Source organism: Petromyzon marinus, unplaced genomic scaffold, assembly GCF_048934315.1.
Source record: "Petromyzon marinus isolate PM22_M1 ecotype Great Lakes invasive population unplaced genomic scaffold, UKy_Petmar_22M1.pri1.0 PM_G_Scaffold_41, whole genome shotgun sequence".
Classification (NCBI taxonomy): domain Eukaryota; kingdom Metazoa; phylum Chordata; class Hyperoartia; order Petromyzontiformes; family Petromyzontidae; genus Petromyzon; species Petromyzon marinus.
In genome coordinates this window covers 982,847-999,627 of record NW_027422993.1, presented here as the reverse complement: position 1 = coordinate 999,627, position 16,781 = coordinate 982,847, and the positions used below count along the sequence as shown (strand labels likewise).

General features: G+C 52.4%; 1 protein-coding gene across 2 annotated transcripts in view; it reads left to right on the top strand.

Annotated features, from left to right (window-relative positions):
• Nucleotides 1-14,825, top strand: part of LOC142917100 (ephrin type-A receptor 5-like) — a 42,665-nt gene extending 27,840 nt beyond the window's left edge. The window contains exons 7-16 of one of the 2 annotated variants that reach the window (XM_076061795.1): nucleotides 625-790; nucleotides 1,671-1,773; nucleotides 2,057-2,145; nucleotides 5,603-5,728; nucleotides 6,772-6,972; nucleotides 8,260-8,321; nucleotides 8,825-9,040; nucleotides 9,860-10,009; nucleotides 12,032-12,195; nucleotides 14,161-14,825. In XM_076061795.1, coding sequence (XP_075917910.1) covers nucleotides 625-790; nucleotides 1,671-1,773; nucleotides 2,057-2,145; nucleotides 5,603-5,728; nucleotides 6,772-6,972; nucleotides 8,260-8,321; nucleotides 8,825-9,040; nucleotides 9,860-10,009; nucleotides 12,032-12,195; nucleotides 14,161-14,260 — 1,377 coding nt within the window. In that variant the 3' untranslated portion in view covers nucleotides 14,261-14,825. The remainder of the gene's footprint in view (nucleotides 1-624; nucleotides 791-1,670; nucleotides 1,774-2,056; nucleotides 2,146-5,602; nucleotides 5,729-6,771; nucleotides 6,973-8,259; nucleotides 8,322-8,824; nucleotides 9,041-9,859; nucleotides 10,010-12,031; nucleotides 12,196-14,160) is intronic. The other variant, XM_076061796.1, reaches the window with a different exon arrangement.
• The last annotated feature ends 1,956 nt before the right edge of the window (nucleotides 14,826-16,781 follow it).

Below are 16,781 nucleotides of genomic sequence, written 5' to 3'. Positions count from 1 at the left end.
ATACGATTTACCCTGTTGGCGTCTCCGTGTCTACTCTCTTGGTGTTCTGACCTCGGAGGGACCTTTCCTAAGGGCCCATCAAACTCTTGTTCACCTGGAAATTTTTGCCGATAGCTGTTACATCCTCGCCTTGAGAGTTTTATTATTTCTTTATATATATATGGCCTGTTTATGACCGACATCTGGTTTTTTGTGTTTCTGGCTTACGGGTTTTATTCATTAAAAAATATAAATTGTTTGTCACGAAAGAAAGGAAAAAGAAATCTAGGTGTATGCATCCGTAAATATTCTTATGGATATTAATTGTGGAAAAAGGGCCGTATACAACAACATCACCATTGTGGATACAAAGGCGGCCGGGCGTGGTGCTGACCACCCACCCCCTCGTGTGCCTCCATAGGTGGCCGCTAACAGCACTCGCCCCGACAGTCTGCTGACACTATACGGGGGTTCTTTGTCTTTGCATTAGCAAGTGGAGGGCAGTAGAGTTAACACAAAAATATACTGTGAACCACGTGACCCAGGTTCAATGGGTCTCTGTGGGATGAGTCTGAACCCATCCCCCCCCCATCTGTACCCCCCCCATCTGTACCCCCCCCCCCATCTGTACCCCCCCCCCACCAGGATGACGACGACGAGAGAGAGGTAATGAGGCTGATCTCCAGCGTGCCGAGCATCACCGTGACGGGGCTCCGGCATGCCGCGGTTTACTCACTGCAGGTCCGCGCTCGCAACGCCGCCGGCTACGGAGACTACAGCCCCACACTCCACTTCCAGACGTCTCCCGCACGTGAGCAACAACACCACCATCCAATCACCACCACCACCACCCAATCACCACCACCACCCAATCACCACCACCACCACCCAATCACCACCACCACCCAATCACCACCACCACCCAATCATCACCACCACCCAATCCAGCCACCACCCACCACCACCAGCCACCACCACCCAATCACCACCAACCAGCATCAACCCTACCCAACCACTACCCAACCACTACCCACCCACCACCAACCAGCACCAACCCCACCACCACCAACCACCACCAACCCCACCACCACCAACCCCCAACCACCACCCCACCACCACCAACCAGCACCACCACCACCACCCACCACCAATCACCACCCACCCACCACCAACCACTACCAACCCCACCACCACCAACCACCACCCCAGCACCATCCCCACCCAACCACTACGCCGCCACCACCACCACCCCACCACCACCACTCACCAGCACCACTCACCAGCACCATCCCCATCATCTCAGCACCATCCCCACCCAACCACTACGCCACCACCACCACCCATCCACCACCACTCACCAGCACCATCCCCACCCAACCACTACGCCACAAGGACCACCACCCACCACCACCACCACTCACCAGCACCATCCCCATCCAACCACTACGCCACCACCAACCCCACTACCAACCTACCACGACCCCACCAACAGCACCACCACCCCACCCCTCCTGTCTGTTGTAGTTGTTGTGGTTGTTGTTGTAGGTGTTGTCCTGTTGTTTGTTGTTGTGTTGGTGGTTATTGTGGTGTTGTTGTAGTTGTTGTGTTTGTTGTTGTGGTTGTTGTGGTTGTTGTGGTTGTTGTAGTAAGTGAAGGATGTGTTTGTAACTCTTTCCCTCCCCCTCCCCCAGCACAAGCGACTCAGGAAGTGACCCTCTGGGCCTCCTTGCTGTCCGCTGGCCTCGTGGGGCTGATGCTGCTCATCGCTGCTGCCTGCATCATCGTCAAGAAGAGGTGGGGGGGGTCACACTGGGGGGGGGGGGTCACACTGGGGGGGGTCACACTGGGGGGTCACACTGAGGGGTCACACTGGGGGGGGGGTCACACTGGGGGGGGGTCACACTGGGGGGGGGGTCCCACGGGCGTTCTGAGTGTTCCCACGTGATCTGGCTGCACCACCAAGAGGCAATCTCCCTGAACGTTGGGTAAGAGGCGGCATCCTCCAGAGCGAACTCGCTTCTTCAGCACTGCCGCCGCCGCCGCCTTGATGGCTGCGTGCATCGCGTTGCGTTTGAAGGAGGAGGAGCAGGAGGAGGAGTGGTCACTGGCAAGCAGCAGAGTCGGAGCCTCGCGAAGAGAGACGACCTCGCTTCTACAGCGTGCGGGGTAAACGCTGCTCCACCTCGTGCGCACAGACACACACACCACCTCTAAAACACACACACACACATCTCATACACACACACATCTCTCATACACACACACCACTCACACACACACCTCTCACACACACACCTCATACACACACACCACTCATACACACACATACACACACCACTCATACACACACACACACCACTCATACACACACACCTCTAATACACACACACCTCTCATACACACACACACACCTCATACACACCACTCCTCATACACACACACACCACTCATACACACACACACACCACTTCTCATACACACACACCTCTCACACACACACACACCACCACTCATACACACACACACCACTCCTCATACACACACACACACCTCACACACACACACACCACTCATACACCCACACACACACCACTCCTCATACACACGCACACACCACTCACACACACACACCACCCCTCATACACACACACCACCCCTCATACACACACACACACCACCCCTCATACACACACACCTCTCACACACATACACACACACCACCCCTCACACACCACCCCTCACACACCACCCCTCATACACTCACAACAACAACCGCCATTCGCCACTAAGTGGCGGTGACGTCACCACGACGCTTGTGCCAGGCTATGTGCACCCTGAGGCCACGCGAAGTGTCGAACGCCCACCGGCAGGAGGTCACGGGGCAGACCCAGCAGGTGCCACAGGTCGACTGACTGAGATGACTGGCTGATGCACCACCTGTGCCCCCTACTGTGCCAACCCGCTGTGCTTTAGCCACCCGGCGCTCCGCTCGTTGTTGTGAGTATCGCTCCTCCACCCTCCGATGTTGGTGGTGGTAGTGGTACGCCACTCAAGACATTGATGCATACACAAGTCGCTCTCCGCATCTCCACTATTGAGAGACAGTGTTCTTCCTCTTCCCACGAAGAGGTGGCAAAAACCCCACCTGCCACCAGCACACCAACCACAATCACCGTTACCGCCATTGCCATCTTCACCCTCGAGCAACGGGGACGGAGCGAAGCGCGTGACAACGAGCGTGCGACTGGGAATCATGTCGCAGCTGGAGAGGGCAGTGTGACCTGGCCTTGACCAGGTCACTAAAGCAGAGATGTAGGTCTTGCTGGAATTCCCTACACATCTGCTGTAGCAGACGGACAGAAAATATCGCATCTGTGCAGGACCGCCCTTTCCTGAAACCGCATTTGGGCTCCGCAAGCCTCTCCTCAGCGTGCCTGGCAAGGCGATGTTGAATAATCCTTGCCAGGACCTTTCCCGGCACACTGAGGAGTGAGATGCCCCTGTAGTTGTTACAGTCTGTGCGGTCCCCCTTCTTAAAGAGGGGGACCACCAGGGCATCCTTCCAATCCTGTGGAACCTGTCCAGTGGTCCAGACTGTTGTTATGATGTCATATAGGGCAGTCTGTGCACAAACGCCACCCTCCCTCAGCATTTCGCTTGGGAGATCATCTCTGCCCGGTGCCTTTCCTGGTCTCAGACTCCGGATCGCCTTCAGTGCTTCCTCAACAGATGGCACCTCAGCCAGCCACTCACAGGGGGTGACTTCTTCCAATATTTGAGGCACCGCAGCCTCAGCAGGGTCATCCCCACTTTGTGCCTCCTCCAGGACCTCACAGAAATGCTCAGCAAATCTGCAAACCGGTTCCTGGGGGTCGGAGATTGGATCACCGTTTTTTCCCCTAATGTTGGTAATAGGTGTGGCGCTGCAGGTTGCTTTTTTGATGGAGTTAAATAGAGATTTGTGATCACGGGCCACTGAGGCAGTCTCCATCTCCTCAGCAACCCACGACCACCACCCATCCTTGCAGCGCCTCACGGCTCTCCGAACCTCCGAGCGAAGGCTGCGGTAAGCCTCCTCATTCTCTGATGTGGGATTCTGTAGCCGATGACAGTGGGCCTGTCGCTTTTTCTAAACTATCCTGATCACCTCCTCTTTCAGCCAGGGTCTCTGGGGAGGTCTGGACTGCGTAACCAAAGCAGCCAATGCAGCTGCATGAGTCACAGTCCTAAACCTCGCCCATTTACCCTCGACATCAGGAGGAGTGGGGGACGATGCCAACCCCAGCCGCAAGCGATGATGAAATTCTCGCTTGCAACTTTCATCAGATAACTGAGACTAGGCCACTTTAGGTTGGAATGGGGTCCTGGGTGTACACCCACCACCGGAGTGGAAGAATGGCAGGCGCATCTCACAGATGACTAGTCGATGGTCAGAGGGCAGATCAGCTCCACGGTAGGTCCTGGTGTCAAAGACATGGGCTCGCATCCGCTGATTCGTCACTATGTAGTCCAGCAGATGTTCTTGCTTGGACCCGGCATGCATCCATGATGTTGTGTGGATGCGCCAATGCCGGAACAGCGTGTTGGTAATTACAAGCCCATGGGCTGAACAAAAATCAAGCAGCCTCCTACCGTTGTTATTGAGCTGATCTGGCCCATGCCCTCCAATCACTCCAGACCAGGTGCCAGCATCATGACCAACTCGGGCATTGAAGTCACCAAACAAGATGACTCTATCCCGAGGGGCCACTTTAGCCAGCACCTGTGACAGGTCATAGAAGGCATCTGACTCATCGGCTTTGCCTGCATCCCTCCACGGATGTTCGTCTTCGGTGGGGGCATAAGTAACCACGACCACCACTCCTCGTCTCCGGTTGATGGGAAGGCGAGCCCAAAGTAGCCTGGGGCTTACAGCTTCCCACACCTCATCACCACGCTCCCATGCCCCCTTCATTCTTGTGTTCAAAAGAAGAGCCACACCCTGTTGTTTGGCAGTCTGCTGCCTCGAGTAGAGGACTGTCCACCCCTCATTGTGGCAGGAGCCAGAACCGGTCCACCGGACCTCCTGAATGCCACAGAGATCCAGGCGGTACCGGTCCAGCTCCCGACAGAGGAGTGGCAGCCTCTCCTCCGCAGTGAGCGTTCGAACATTCCACGTGGCCACACGAAGTGGCTTTTCGTTGTTTCTGGAGGAGACCCGAGGGTAGAGATTCAATCTCCTGGCTCTGCCAATTGGGGTTTGGCCAGGAGACGTCATAGACGCCTGTCCCCCCGGGGCCTCCGGCACAAGCTTATTAGTTAAATTTTTTATTCGTAGTTTCGTGGTGAAAATGTTGAAGGTGGAGGGGTTACCGGCCCCTCGTACCCGTCCAGAGCCCCCGTTTAGCCACTGTGGTGGTCACAGACGCCATGAGAGGAGGGGCCAATCGGAATTGGCCCTCCCCCCACAGCACTGTCCACGACAGAGTTTCCCGTCCGGCACCGCGAGGAGGTAGGGGGTTGTTTTGCCGGACACTCACACACACACCACCCCACACACACCACCCCTCACACACCACCCCTCATACACTCACACACACACACACACCCTGTGCACGGTTGATTTCGCCGTTGCCACCCACAGTGAAGATGCCGGGCTTCAGGCTGTACATTGACCCACACGACTACGACGAGCCCAGCGATGCTCTCCGCGAGTTCGCGACGGAAATCGACGCCTCGCGAATCAAACTTGGACGCGTCATCGGAGCAGGTGAACGGGGGGGGGGGGGGGGGGGGACGGGGGCGGGCACGTCTGTACCGTGGTACCCGTTAACTAAAACTTACTCACAGGGCGCCCACTTCAAATGTTGACACTGCTGAGAATTTGCAACGCCGCCGCAAGAAATGTTTGTGCCTCCGGGGCTCTGGAGACCGCCTGGAGAAGGTTCCAGGCGCACGGTGACAACGACGGCGAACGAGTGGGAGAAACTCTTTGACTTTTGGAAGCTATTAACGTTACATTTGTTATCATGTTTAACACGTAGGCTTTCGCGAACCCAGATCATCCATACGTGACAAGCCTTACTAGTTGGCTGGGTCGGGTGGTGGCGAGTTTAACCATACATTTATAAATTTACGTGCACTAACCAGAGAAAAAAAATCTCCATTATGGATTTGTTATCATGTTACAGCGTAGTATTATTATTATCCGTTCTCTTTCCATGAAAAACCAATAGTCCAATATAAGTGTTAACATTTTCTTTGGTTCTTTCGGTAAAGTCACGTAGAATGAGAATAAAATAATAAATTGATAAAATAAAATAACACAATAATATTCTCACGACGTTTCCGCCACAACACAAGCGGCCTTCATCAGGTGAAGGGGACGAGACTGTCTGGACAGCGCTGTCCTCCAGACAGTCTCGTCCCCTTCACCTGATGAAGGCCGCTTGCGTTGTGGCCGAAACGTCGTGAGAGTTTTACCGCGTTATTTTATTTTAGTAATTTATTATTTTAGTCTCATTCTACGTGGTGGTGACTTTAGCGAAAGAACCAAAGAAGATGAATCCTCGCAGTCACGAAAGCTTCAAATCGAAAAGTGTTAACATTGTTTTGCAGCACTCCGTCGTTTGCCGTGGGTTCACACTCCCCAACACATGCACCACACAGCGACCGGCCAGTGCACAACCAGCAAGCAATCGGCACGTTTTATTCACGTGACGAACCTTACTTAGCAGCTGGACGGGGGGGGGGGGGGGGGTCCTCACACCTGCTCTACGTGCTACCCACTGTCATCGACCCCTCGGCCCGCAGGAGAGTTTGGGAAGGTGCACGTCGGATACCTGAAGCGCCAGGGCAGCAGCGGAGGGGCGGCGACAGTGCGCGTGGCCATCAAGACGCTGAAGGGCGGATCCAGCAAGCAGCAGCAGCAGCAGGACTTCCTGTGTGAGGCGAGCATCATGGGCCAGTTCGAGCATGACAACATCGTCCGCCTGGAGGGCGTCGTCACCAAGAGTGAGCTTCGAGAACGTCCAATCGATGCCACACGCATTTTAAACAAACTAAAAACTGGCAATTAATCTTTGTTTGTTTTTTCCGGTAAAGTCACATATAAATAAGAAGTAATAAAATAACATAATAGCGTACGACGTTTCGGTTGCAACGCAAGCAGCCATCATCAGGTACAGAAGAACTAAATTTAAGAGAGAGGGGAAATACATAACCCCAGATGTATACAACCGAAACGTCGGACGCTATTATGTTATTTTATTATTTCTTATTTATACGTGACTTTACCGAAAAAAACAAAGATTAATTCCTGCAGTCACAAAAGCTTCGAACCAAGTTTAAAACTGGCAAGTCTGTTATGTAGCTGGCTGTCCAGCTGATTATGCCCGTTGTTGTAATCACTGGTGATTGTACTCAGATTGGAAATGTTGTGGATTTGCTCTCCAACACACCGGTGTGGTGTACTTCTATACTACACTATACACACTGCACATTACACTATACACAACACTATACACGACTATACACTACACTCCTCTATACTACATTATACACTACTATACACTACATGCCACTGGTTCTTTATGTTCTAAAGATGTAGATGCCACTGGTTCCTCACGTGCTGCAGATGTAGATGCCACTGGTTCTTCACGTTCTGCAGATGTAGATACCACTGGTTCTTCACGTTCTGCAGATGTAGATGCCACTGGTTCTTCACGTTCTGTAGATGTAGATGCCACTGGTTCTTCATATTCTGCAGCTGTAGATGCCACTGGTTCTTCACATTCTGCAGATGTAGATGCACTGGTTCTTCACATTCTGCAGATGTAGATGCCACTGGTTCTTCACGTTCTGCAGATGTAGATGCCACTGGTTCTTCACGTTCTGCAGATGTAGATGCCACTGGTTCACGTTCTGCAGATGTAGATGCCACTGGTTCTTCACGTTCTGCAGATGTAGATGCCACTGGTTCTTCACGTTCTGCAGATGTAGATGCCACTGGTTCTTCACGTTCTGCAGATGCAGATGCCACCACCATCTATTGCGCAGAGGTTGAACCTCTGACTCTCGGTTCAGAACGGGCAACCGGACGTACGAACAGGTTTGTTTGTACCTCTGAGAGTTCGTAAGAGGAACATTCGTAAGTAGAGGAGTCCCTGTGTATGAACCCACAGCGACGCATCTTGTCAGAGATACAAGGTGTGTATGTGACCAAGTGATGATGTTACGGTATAAGTCGTGAATGCTGTGCGTGGATTGCTAACGTTTGGTTTTCTTGTCCTCTCGACGAAGGTAAACCTGTCATGATCATCACCGAATTCATGGAAAACCATTCCTTGGATTTATTCCTCAGGGTAAGAAGTGGCAATGCCAAATGATGCGATCATCGGTGTGTTGCAGTCTCACACTCCTCAGCGGTTGTGTGTGTAACTGTCCACAAATGGAGAGCACACGGTGGCGTTGTTGTGTGTGTGTGTGCCGTAGTTCCTACTAACCGGGGCTCCGCTTGTGGTGACAACTGCACGCGTCTGCGTCAAACTTCCTTTGTACCTTACGTAGCCAACTGGCGCGGGGGGGGGGGGGGGGACAAACTAAACACAACAAGCGAGAGTTCTAAACAAATTAGTATAGACAACGATGACTTAAACGCACATAGCAGCTCCCGGAAGAGCATTCCAGACGGCCGCACAAGCAGCACAACGTCACCCAGGCGGCTCCTCATCGCCTCCTCTTCTCCCTCCCTTCCTCTTCCTTCTCCCCCCTCTCCTCCCCCCTCTCCCCCCTCTCCTCCCCTCCTCCCTCCTCTCTCCTCCCTCCCTTCCTCCCTCCCTCCCCCCTCTGACCGGGCACGGCGTAGATGAAGAAGGGGCACCTTGTGGTGACCCAGCTGCTCGGGATGCTGCGTGACGTCGCATCGGGCATGGAGTACCTGTCCCGCAGGGGCTATGTGCACCGCGACCTGGCCGCCCGCAACGTGCTCGTGAGTGGCGAGCTGACGTGCAAGGTGTCCGACTTTGGCCTCTCGCGGACGCTTCTACTGGACGCCGACCCCGAGGGAGCGTACACCTCCCGGGTAAGGCGGGGCAGGAAAAAAGAACTGCCGGCGTCGTCAACGGCCGACGTTCGGCCGACGTTCGGCCGACGTTCGGCCGGAGTCGAGGAGAAGGCAAAGCCACACCGGCCCGGCGTGTGTCGGCTCGGCGTTACCGCTCCCTAAGGGGCTTCCGTTTTTCGCCGAAAGTACTTGCCGCCGCCGTGCGTCGAGCGAAATGCATTAACCTCACACACACACACACGCACACACACACGCACACACACACACGCACACACGCACACACACACGCACACGCGCACACACACACGCGCACACACACACGCGCACACACACACACGCACGCACACACACGCACACACACACGCACACACACACACGCGCACACGCGCACACGCACACACACGCACACGCACGCACACACACACGCACACACGCACACACACACGCACACACGCACACACGCACACACACACACACACACGCGCACACACACACACACACGCGCGGTGAAAGTGCGAACGTGCAGCGTACGGTGCCGTTGTCTTTGGGATTCACGGGTCCACACCGGAGACGGGTTTCTTGATGGTCTCGTCTCGCCGACGTCACACCGGGGAACGACGCCGAGGGGCGAACGGCACGAGGACAACGCCACCGTCGGGGCGTCCGTCGCTCGCGAGGTGGCGGTCCGGCGCGCCGCTCGGCGCGTTGAGGCGGCGCGAACTCGCGACGCCGGCTTTGACCCGGCAAACCCTTCGCCGCGTGCCGACGACGTCGGGCCGCGAGAGCCCCGCGTGCCGGACCCGAGGGCGAGGTCCCGTTGTGAATGTTCCCCACCAGGGGGGGAAGATCCCGATCCGCTGGACCGCCCCGGAGGCCATCGCACAGCTCAGGTTCACGTCGGCGAGCGACGTGTGGAGCTACGGCATCGTCATGTGGGAGGTGACGTCGTACGGCGAACGGCCGTACTGGGACATGAGCAACCGGGACGTGAGTTCAGCACCGGCACCCCTGTGTGTGTGTGTGTGGTCTCTGTGTGTGTGTGTGTGGTCTCTGTGTGAGTAGTCTATGGGTCTCTGTGTGAGTACTCTATGGGTCTCTGTGTGAGTACTCTATGGGTCTCTGTGTGTGTGTCTGTGGTCTCTGTGTGCGGCTGTGGGTCTCTGTGTGAGTAGTCTATGGGTCTCTGTGTGTAGTCTATGGGTCTCTGTGTGAGTACTCTATGGGTCTCTGTGTGTAGTCTATGGGTCTCTGTGTGAGTAGTCTGTGGTCTCTGTGTGCGGCTGTGGGTCTCTGTGTGAGTAGTCTATGGGTCTCTGTGTGAGTAGTCTATGGGTCTCTGTGTGTGTGTCTGCGGTCTCTGTGTGAGTAGTCTGTGGTCTCTGTGTGCGGCTGTGGGTCTCTGTGTGATTAGTCTATGGGTTTCTGTGTGAGTAGTCTATGGGTCTCTGTGTGGTGAGTCTATGGGTCTCTGTGCGAGTAGTCCATGGGTCTCTATGCGAGTAGTCTGTGGGTCTCTGTGTGAGTAGTTTATGGGTCTCTGTGTGAGTAGTCTATGGGTCTCTGTGTGAGTAGTCTATGGGTCTCTGTGTGAGTAGTCTATGGGTCTCTGTGTGAGTAGTCTATGGGTCTCTGTGTGAGTAGTCTATGGGTCTCTGTGTGAGTAGTCTATGGGTCTTTGTGTGAGTACTCTATGGGTCTCTGTGTGAGTAGTCTATGGGTCTCTGTGTGAGCAGTCTATGGGTCTCTGTGTGAGTAGTCTATGGGTCTCTGTGCGAGTAGTTTATGGGTCTCTGTGAGTAGTCTATGGGTCTCTGTGAGTACTCTATGGGTCTCTGTGTGAGTAGTCTATGGGTCTCTGTGTGAGTAGTCTATGGGTCTCTGCGTGAGTACTCTATGGGTCTCTGTGTGTAGTCTCTGGGTCTCTGCGTGAGTACTCTATGGGTCTCTGTGTGTAGTCTATGGGTCTCTGTGTGAGCAGTCTATGGGTCTCTCTGTGAGTAGTCTATGGGTCTCTGTGTGAGTCGTCTATGGGTCTCTGTGTGAGTAGTCTATGGGTCTCGGTGTGAGTAGTCTATGGGTCTCTGTGTGAGTAGTACTCTATGGGTCTCTGTGTGAGTAGTACTCTATGGGTCTCTGTGTGAGTAGTACTCTATGGGTCTCTCTGTGAGTAGTCTATGGGTCTCTGTGTGAGTAGTACTCTATGGGTCTCTGTGTGAGTAGTACTCTATGGGTCTCTGTGTGAGTAGTACTCTATGGGTCTCTCTGTGAGTAGTCTAAGGATCTCTGTGTGAGTAGTACTCTATGGGTCTCTGTGTGAGTACTCTATGGGTCTCTGTGTGTAGTCTATGGGTCTCTGTACGTGTAGTCTATGGGTCTCTGTGTGAGTAGTCTATGGGTCTCTGTGCGAGTACTCTATGGGTCTCTCTGTGAGTAGTACTCTATGGGTCTCTGTGTGAGTAGTCTATGGGTGTCTGTGTGAGTAGTCTATGGGTCTCTGTGTGAGTAGTACTCTATGGGTCTCTGTGTGAGTAGTCTATGGGTCTCTGTGTGAGTAGTCTATGGGTCTCTGTATGAGTAGTCTATGGGTCTCTGTGTGAGTAGTAGTCTATGGGTCTTTGTGTGAGTAGTCTATGGGTCTCTGTGTGAGTAGTACTCTATGGGTCTCTGTGCGAGTAGTCTATGGGTCTCTGTGAGTAGTCTATGGGTCTCTGTGTGAGTAGTACTCTATGGGTCTCTGTGTGAGTAGTACTCTATGGGTCTCTGTGTGAGTAGTACTCTATGGGTCTCTGTGTGAGTAGTCTATGGGTCTCTGTGTGAGTAGTACTCTATGGGTCTCTGTCAGTAGTCTATGGGTCTCTGTGTGGGTAGTCTATGGGTCTCTGTGTGAGTACTCTATGGGTCTCTGTGTGAGTAGTCTATGGGTCTCTGTGTGAGTACTCTATGGGTCTCTGTGTGAGTAGTACTGTATGGGTCTCTGTGTGAGTAGTCTATGGGTCTCGTACCCCCCAGGTGATGGAGGCAGTAGAGGGCGGCTGGCGTCTGCCGTGCCCCATGGACTGCCCCATGCTTCTCCGCCGCCTCATGCTGAGCTGCTGGCAGCAGGAGAGCTCCTGGCGGCCCTCGTTCAGCCGCCTCGTTACCGCCGTCACTGACGCGCTGCACGACACGGCCAGGTGCGTTTGTGTGTGTGCGTCTGTGTGTGTGTGAGTTTGTCTGTGTGTGCGTGTGTCTGTGTGTGTGTGTGGGGAGCAAGAAAACAACCCCCTACCTCTTCGTGGTGCCGGACTGCAACGCTGTCGTGGGCGGTGCCGTGGGAGGAGGGACAATTTAAATTGGCCTTTCCCTTCATGGTGTTTGTGACCACCACAGCGACCAAATGGGGGATCTGGACGGGTGCGAGGGGTTGGTAACCCCTCCACCTTCAATTAATTACGACTAAATCATGAATGAAATTTTTAATTAATAAGCTTGTGCCGGAGGACAGGCATCTATGACATCTCCTGGCCAAAACCCCATTTGGCGGAGCCGGGAGACTGAATCCTCACCATCGGAGCTCCTCCAGAAACAACAACAAAAAACCACTACGCGTGGCCACGTGGAATGTTCGAACGCTCACTGCGGAGGAGAGGCTGCCACTCCTCTGTCGGGAGATGGACCAGAACCGCCTGGATCTCTGCGATATTCAGCAGGTCCGGTAGACCGGCTCTGGCTCCTGCCACCATGAGGGGTGGATAGTCCTCTACTCGGGGCAGGAGACTGCTAAACAACAGAGAGCGAGTGGCTCTTCTATCTAAACAAAAGAATGAAAGGGGCGTGGAAGCGTGGCGGTGAGGTGTGGGAAGCTGTAAGCCCCAGGCTACTTTGGGCTCGCCTTCCCATCAACCGGAGGCAAGGAGTGGTGGTCGTGGTTAGTTATGCCCCCACCGAAGACGAACATCCGTGGAGGGATGCAGGCAAGGCCGATGAGTCAGGTGAGCACCTGTCAAAGGTGCTCACCTGAGTTGGTCATGATGCTGTCACCTGGTCTGGAGTGATTGGAAGGCATGAGCCAGATCAGCTCAATAACAGCGGCAGGAGGCTGCTAAATTTTTGTGCAGCCCATGGGCTTGTCATTACCAACACGCTGTTCCGGCATCGGCGCATCCACGCACCATCATGGATGCAAGCAAGAACATCTGCTGAACTACATAGTGACAGAAGAGCATGTTCTGTCAGTCGACCCGTGGCACCTGCTGGGTCTGTCCCGTGACCTCCTGCCAGCTGGCGTTAGACACTCCACGTGGCCTCAAGGTGCGCATGGCCTGGCACAAGCGTCGTGGTGACGTCACCGCCACTTAGTGGCGAATGGCGGTTGTTGTTATGTATGTGTGTATGTGTGTGTATGTGTGTGTGTATGTGTGTATGTGTGTGTATGTGTGTATGTATGTTTGTATATGTGTGTATGTGTGTGTATATTTGTATGTATGTTTGTATGTATGTGTGTGTATGTGTGTATGTGTGTGTATGTGTGTATGTATGTTTGTATATGTGTGTATGTGTGTGTATGTTTGTATGTATGTTTGTATGTGTGTGTGTATGTGTGTGTGTATGTGTGTGTATGTATGTGTGTGTATGTGTGTATGTATGTATGTGTGTATGTATGTATGTGTGTACGTATGTGTGTACGTGTGTATGTATGTGTGTGTGTGCATGTGTGTATGTGTGAGCGATAGTGTAGCGATAGTGTATGTGTGTGTGTATATGTGTGTGTATGTGTGTGTGTATGTGTGTATGTGTGTGTGTGCGTGTGGGGAGCGGTGGTATAGTGGTCAGCACGCCGCCCTACGAACCCGGCGACACCGGATTTGATTCCCGCTCACGGCCAACACCAATGACGATTATCTGAACCGGTCCTGGGCCTCCACTAGGTCGACTCGGCCTCAAACGAGTACCCGGTGCGTTGTGTAGTAAGCATCGCTAGCACTGGGGCGACGTGATGATGACGCGCACCGCTTCCCGGTAAAACAAAAACAGGAAACGAGAGCGGGCGGCACAAACGTCGCGACCACTTTGGCCTTCTCACGGTCCCAATGAGGGTCTGCCCGGTGGTCGGTGTTCCACCCTCGTCACCTTCCACTCCCTTCTCTCCCCCTGCCCAGCTTGTCGTCTCCGGCGGCGGTGGCCTCCATTCACGGCGACGCCTTCTCACCGCCAACGCCAACGCCGATTCCGCCGCCGTCTCCTCCCACTCGGTTGTAGTCGTGTTCGCTGGCGCGTCCTCCACTCGGGGTCTCAGCGTTTGCCTCTCGTGTCCCGTTGGGTTTTTCTCACGGCGCTCCCCCGTCGGTTTTAACACTTTCTATTGTTTTTCCCCCGCTCGCGACGACCTGCGTCTTCCCCGTGCTCGTTTGTTGTTCGCGTGCCTCCTCTTTGATCCCTTAACTTGTGTAATGACAGGGTGACACCTGCCGGCCTGTAGGGGTAATTGACGGTCGTGGCTGCATCACATCGTCTCTTCGTGTTCTTTACTAACCACACAGACTATAGTGGAGGCAGGGCCGACGACTTACACAATCCCTGGTCAGCTCCTCTCTCCGCTGCTGGATGACGCCGTTACTGCTGCTGCTGCTGCGTGCGGCCGTGATTCGACTGCTGCTGCTGCCACGTCTCCAGGCGTTTGAGTTGTGCGCTGAGTTGAGGCTCTTTATGTAATCACTACCTGGGGGCTGCTGCGTTGGTTCATCCACTAAGGGGGAGTTGGGACATCGCCCCACAAAGCAGCTCGAGATGACAAATTACTTTTCTAATAAAAAAATTAACTTTTCCCGCAAATTGTTTTGTCGTGTTTCAAAAAAAAAGTCGTATTGTCTATAAGCGCCCGCCGCCGGTAGATGAGACAGTTTTATCACTTTCATGGGAAGCCCCGCCTAGTGGCAATGTCACGGAGCGACGTCGCAATGGCAACCTGTGGCGGAACGAACGAGCGAGGAGCCAAAGTGTAATGGCAGAAGCTCACGCGGCAGGAGGTCGCAAGACAATTCGGATTGTGGTGGGGAGGTCAACTGACTGGGTGGGTGGGGGGGCGACTGGCAGAGCTGCCCACCATGCCAACTCCACCAGCAGGGAGAGCCGCCACCTCACGCCCGTGGTGCCTTTCAAATTGCGGTTGAAACTTGAACTTTTGAACTTGCGGTTGAAACTTGTACTTTTGAACTTGCGGTTGAAACTTGAACTTTTGAACTTGCGGTTGAAACTTGAACTTTTGAACTTGCGGTTGAAACTTGAACTTTTGAACTTGCGGTTGAAACTTGAACTTTTGGACTTGCGGTTGAAACTTGAACTTTTGAACTTGCGGTTGAAACTTGAACTTTTGGACTTGCGGTTGAAACTTGAAATTTGAACTTGCGGTTGAAACTTGAACTTTTGAACTTGCGGTTGAAACTTGAACTTTTGAACTTGCGGTTAAAACTTGAACTTTTGAACTTGCGGTTGAAACTTGAACTTTTTGAACTTGAGGTTGAAACTTGAAATTTTGGACTTGCGGTTGAAACTTTAACTTTTGAACTTGCGGTTGAAACTTGAACTTTTGAACTTGTGGTTAAAACTTGAACTTTTTGAACTTGAGGTTGAAACTTGAACTTTTGGACTTGCGGTTGAAACTTGAACTGTTGAACTTGCGGTTGAAACTTGAACTTTTGAACTTGCGGTTGAAACTTGCATTTTTTGAACTTGCGGTTGAAACTTGAACTTTTGGACTTGCGGTTGAAACTTGAAATTTTGGACTTGCGGTTGAAACTTGAACTTTTGAACTTGCGGTTGAAAATACTCTTTGTTTTTTTCGGTAAAGTCACGTAGAAATAAGAAATAATAATGAAATAAAATTACATGATAGCATACGACGTTTCGATTGCAAAGCAAGCAATCATCATTAGGTATAGAAGAGCTAAATTTAAGGGAGAGAGGAAACACAGAGAGATGGAGAAGCACATCAAATTGAAACAAGATTTAGTAAAATTTTGGAAACAATATAATGCAGCACAGAGGGTCGGTCAAAACACAATTAACGCATGGTCTGGCTGATTAAGTTATTTCAAAGATTGCTAAATTATAGGTTAAAAGTGATAGAGTACAGATCACAGACACATATACTGACATTCAAGCAGAGAGAGCCAGCACAGAGACACAGAGAGAGACACACACATGGGACAGAGTGAAACAATGCTTCTATTTAGCTATCAACACATACACTACATTATACACTACACTATAAACTACACAGAACATCTATATACATAGCTATCAACACATACACTACATTATACACTACACTATAAACTACACACAACATCTATATACATAGCTATCAACACATACACTACACTATAAACTATACACACCATATATACATAGCTATCAACACATACACTACACTATACACTACATAATAAACTACACTCATCTATATACATAGCTATCAACACATACACTACACTATACACTACACACACAACATCTATATACATAGCTATCAACACATACACTACACTATACACTACACACACAACATCTATACACCCACATCAACCATCACCACCAACCCCCACATCAACCATCATCATCACCACCCACATGAACCATCACCACCACCACCCACATCAACCATCACCACCACCACCAACATCACCACCACCCACATCAATCATCACCACCACCACCCACATCACCACCACCCACATCAACCATCACCACCACCACCCACATCAACCATCATCACCACCAC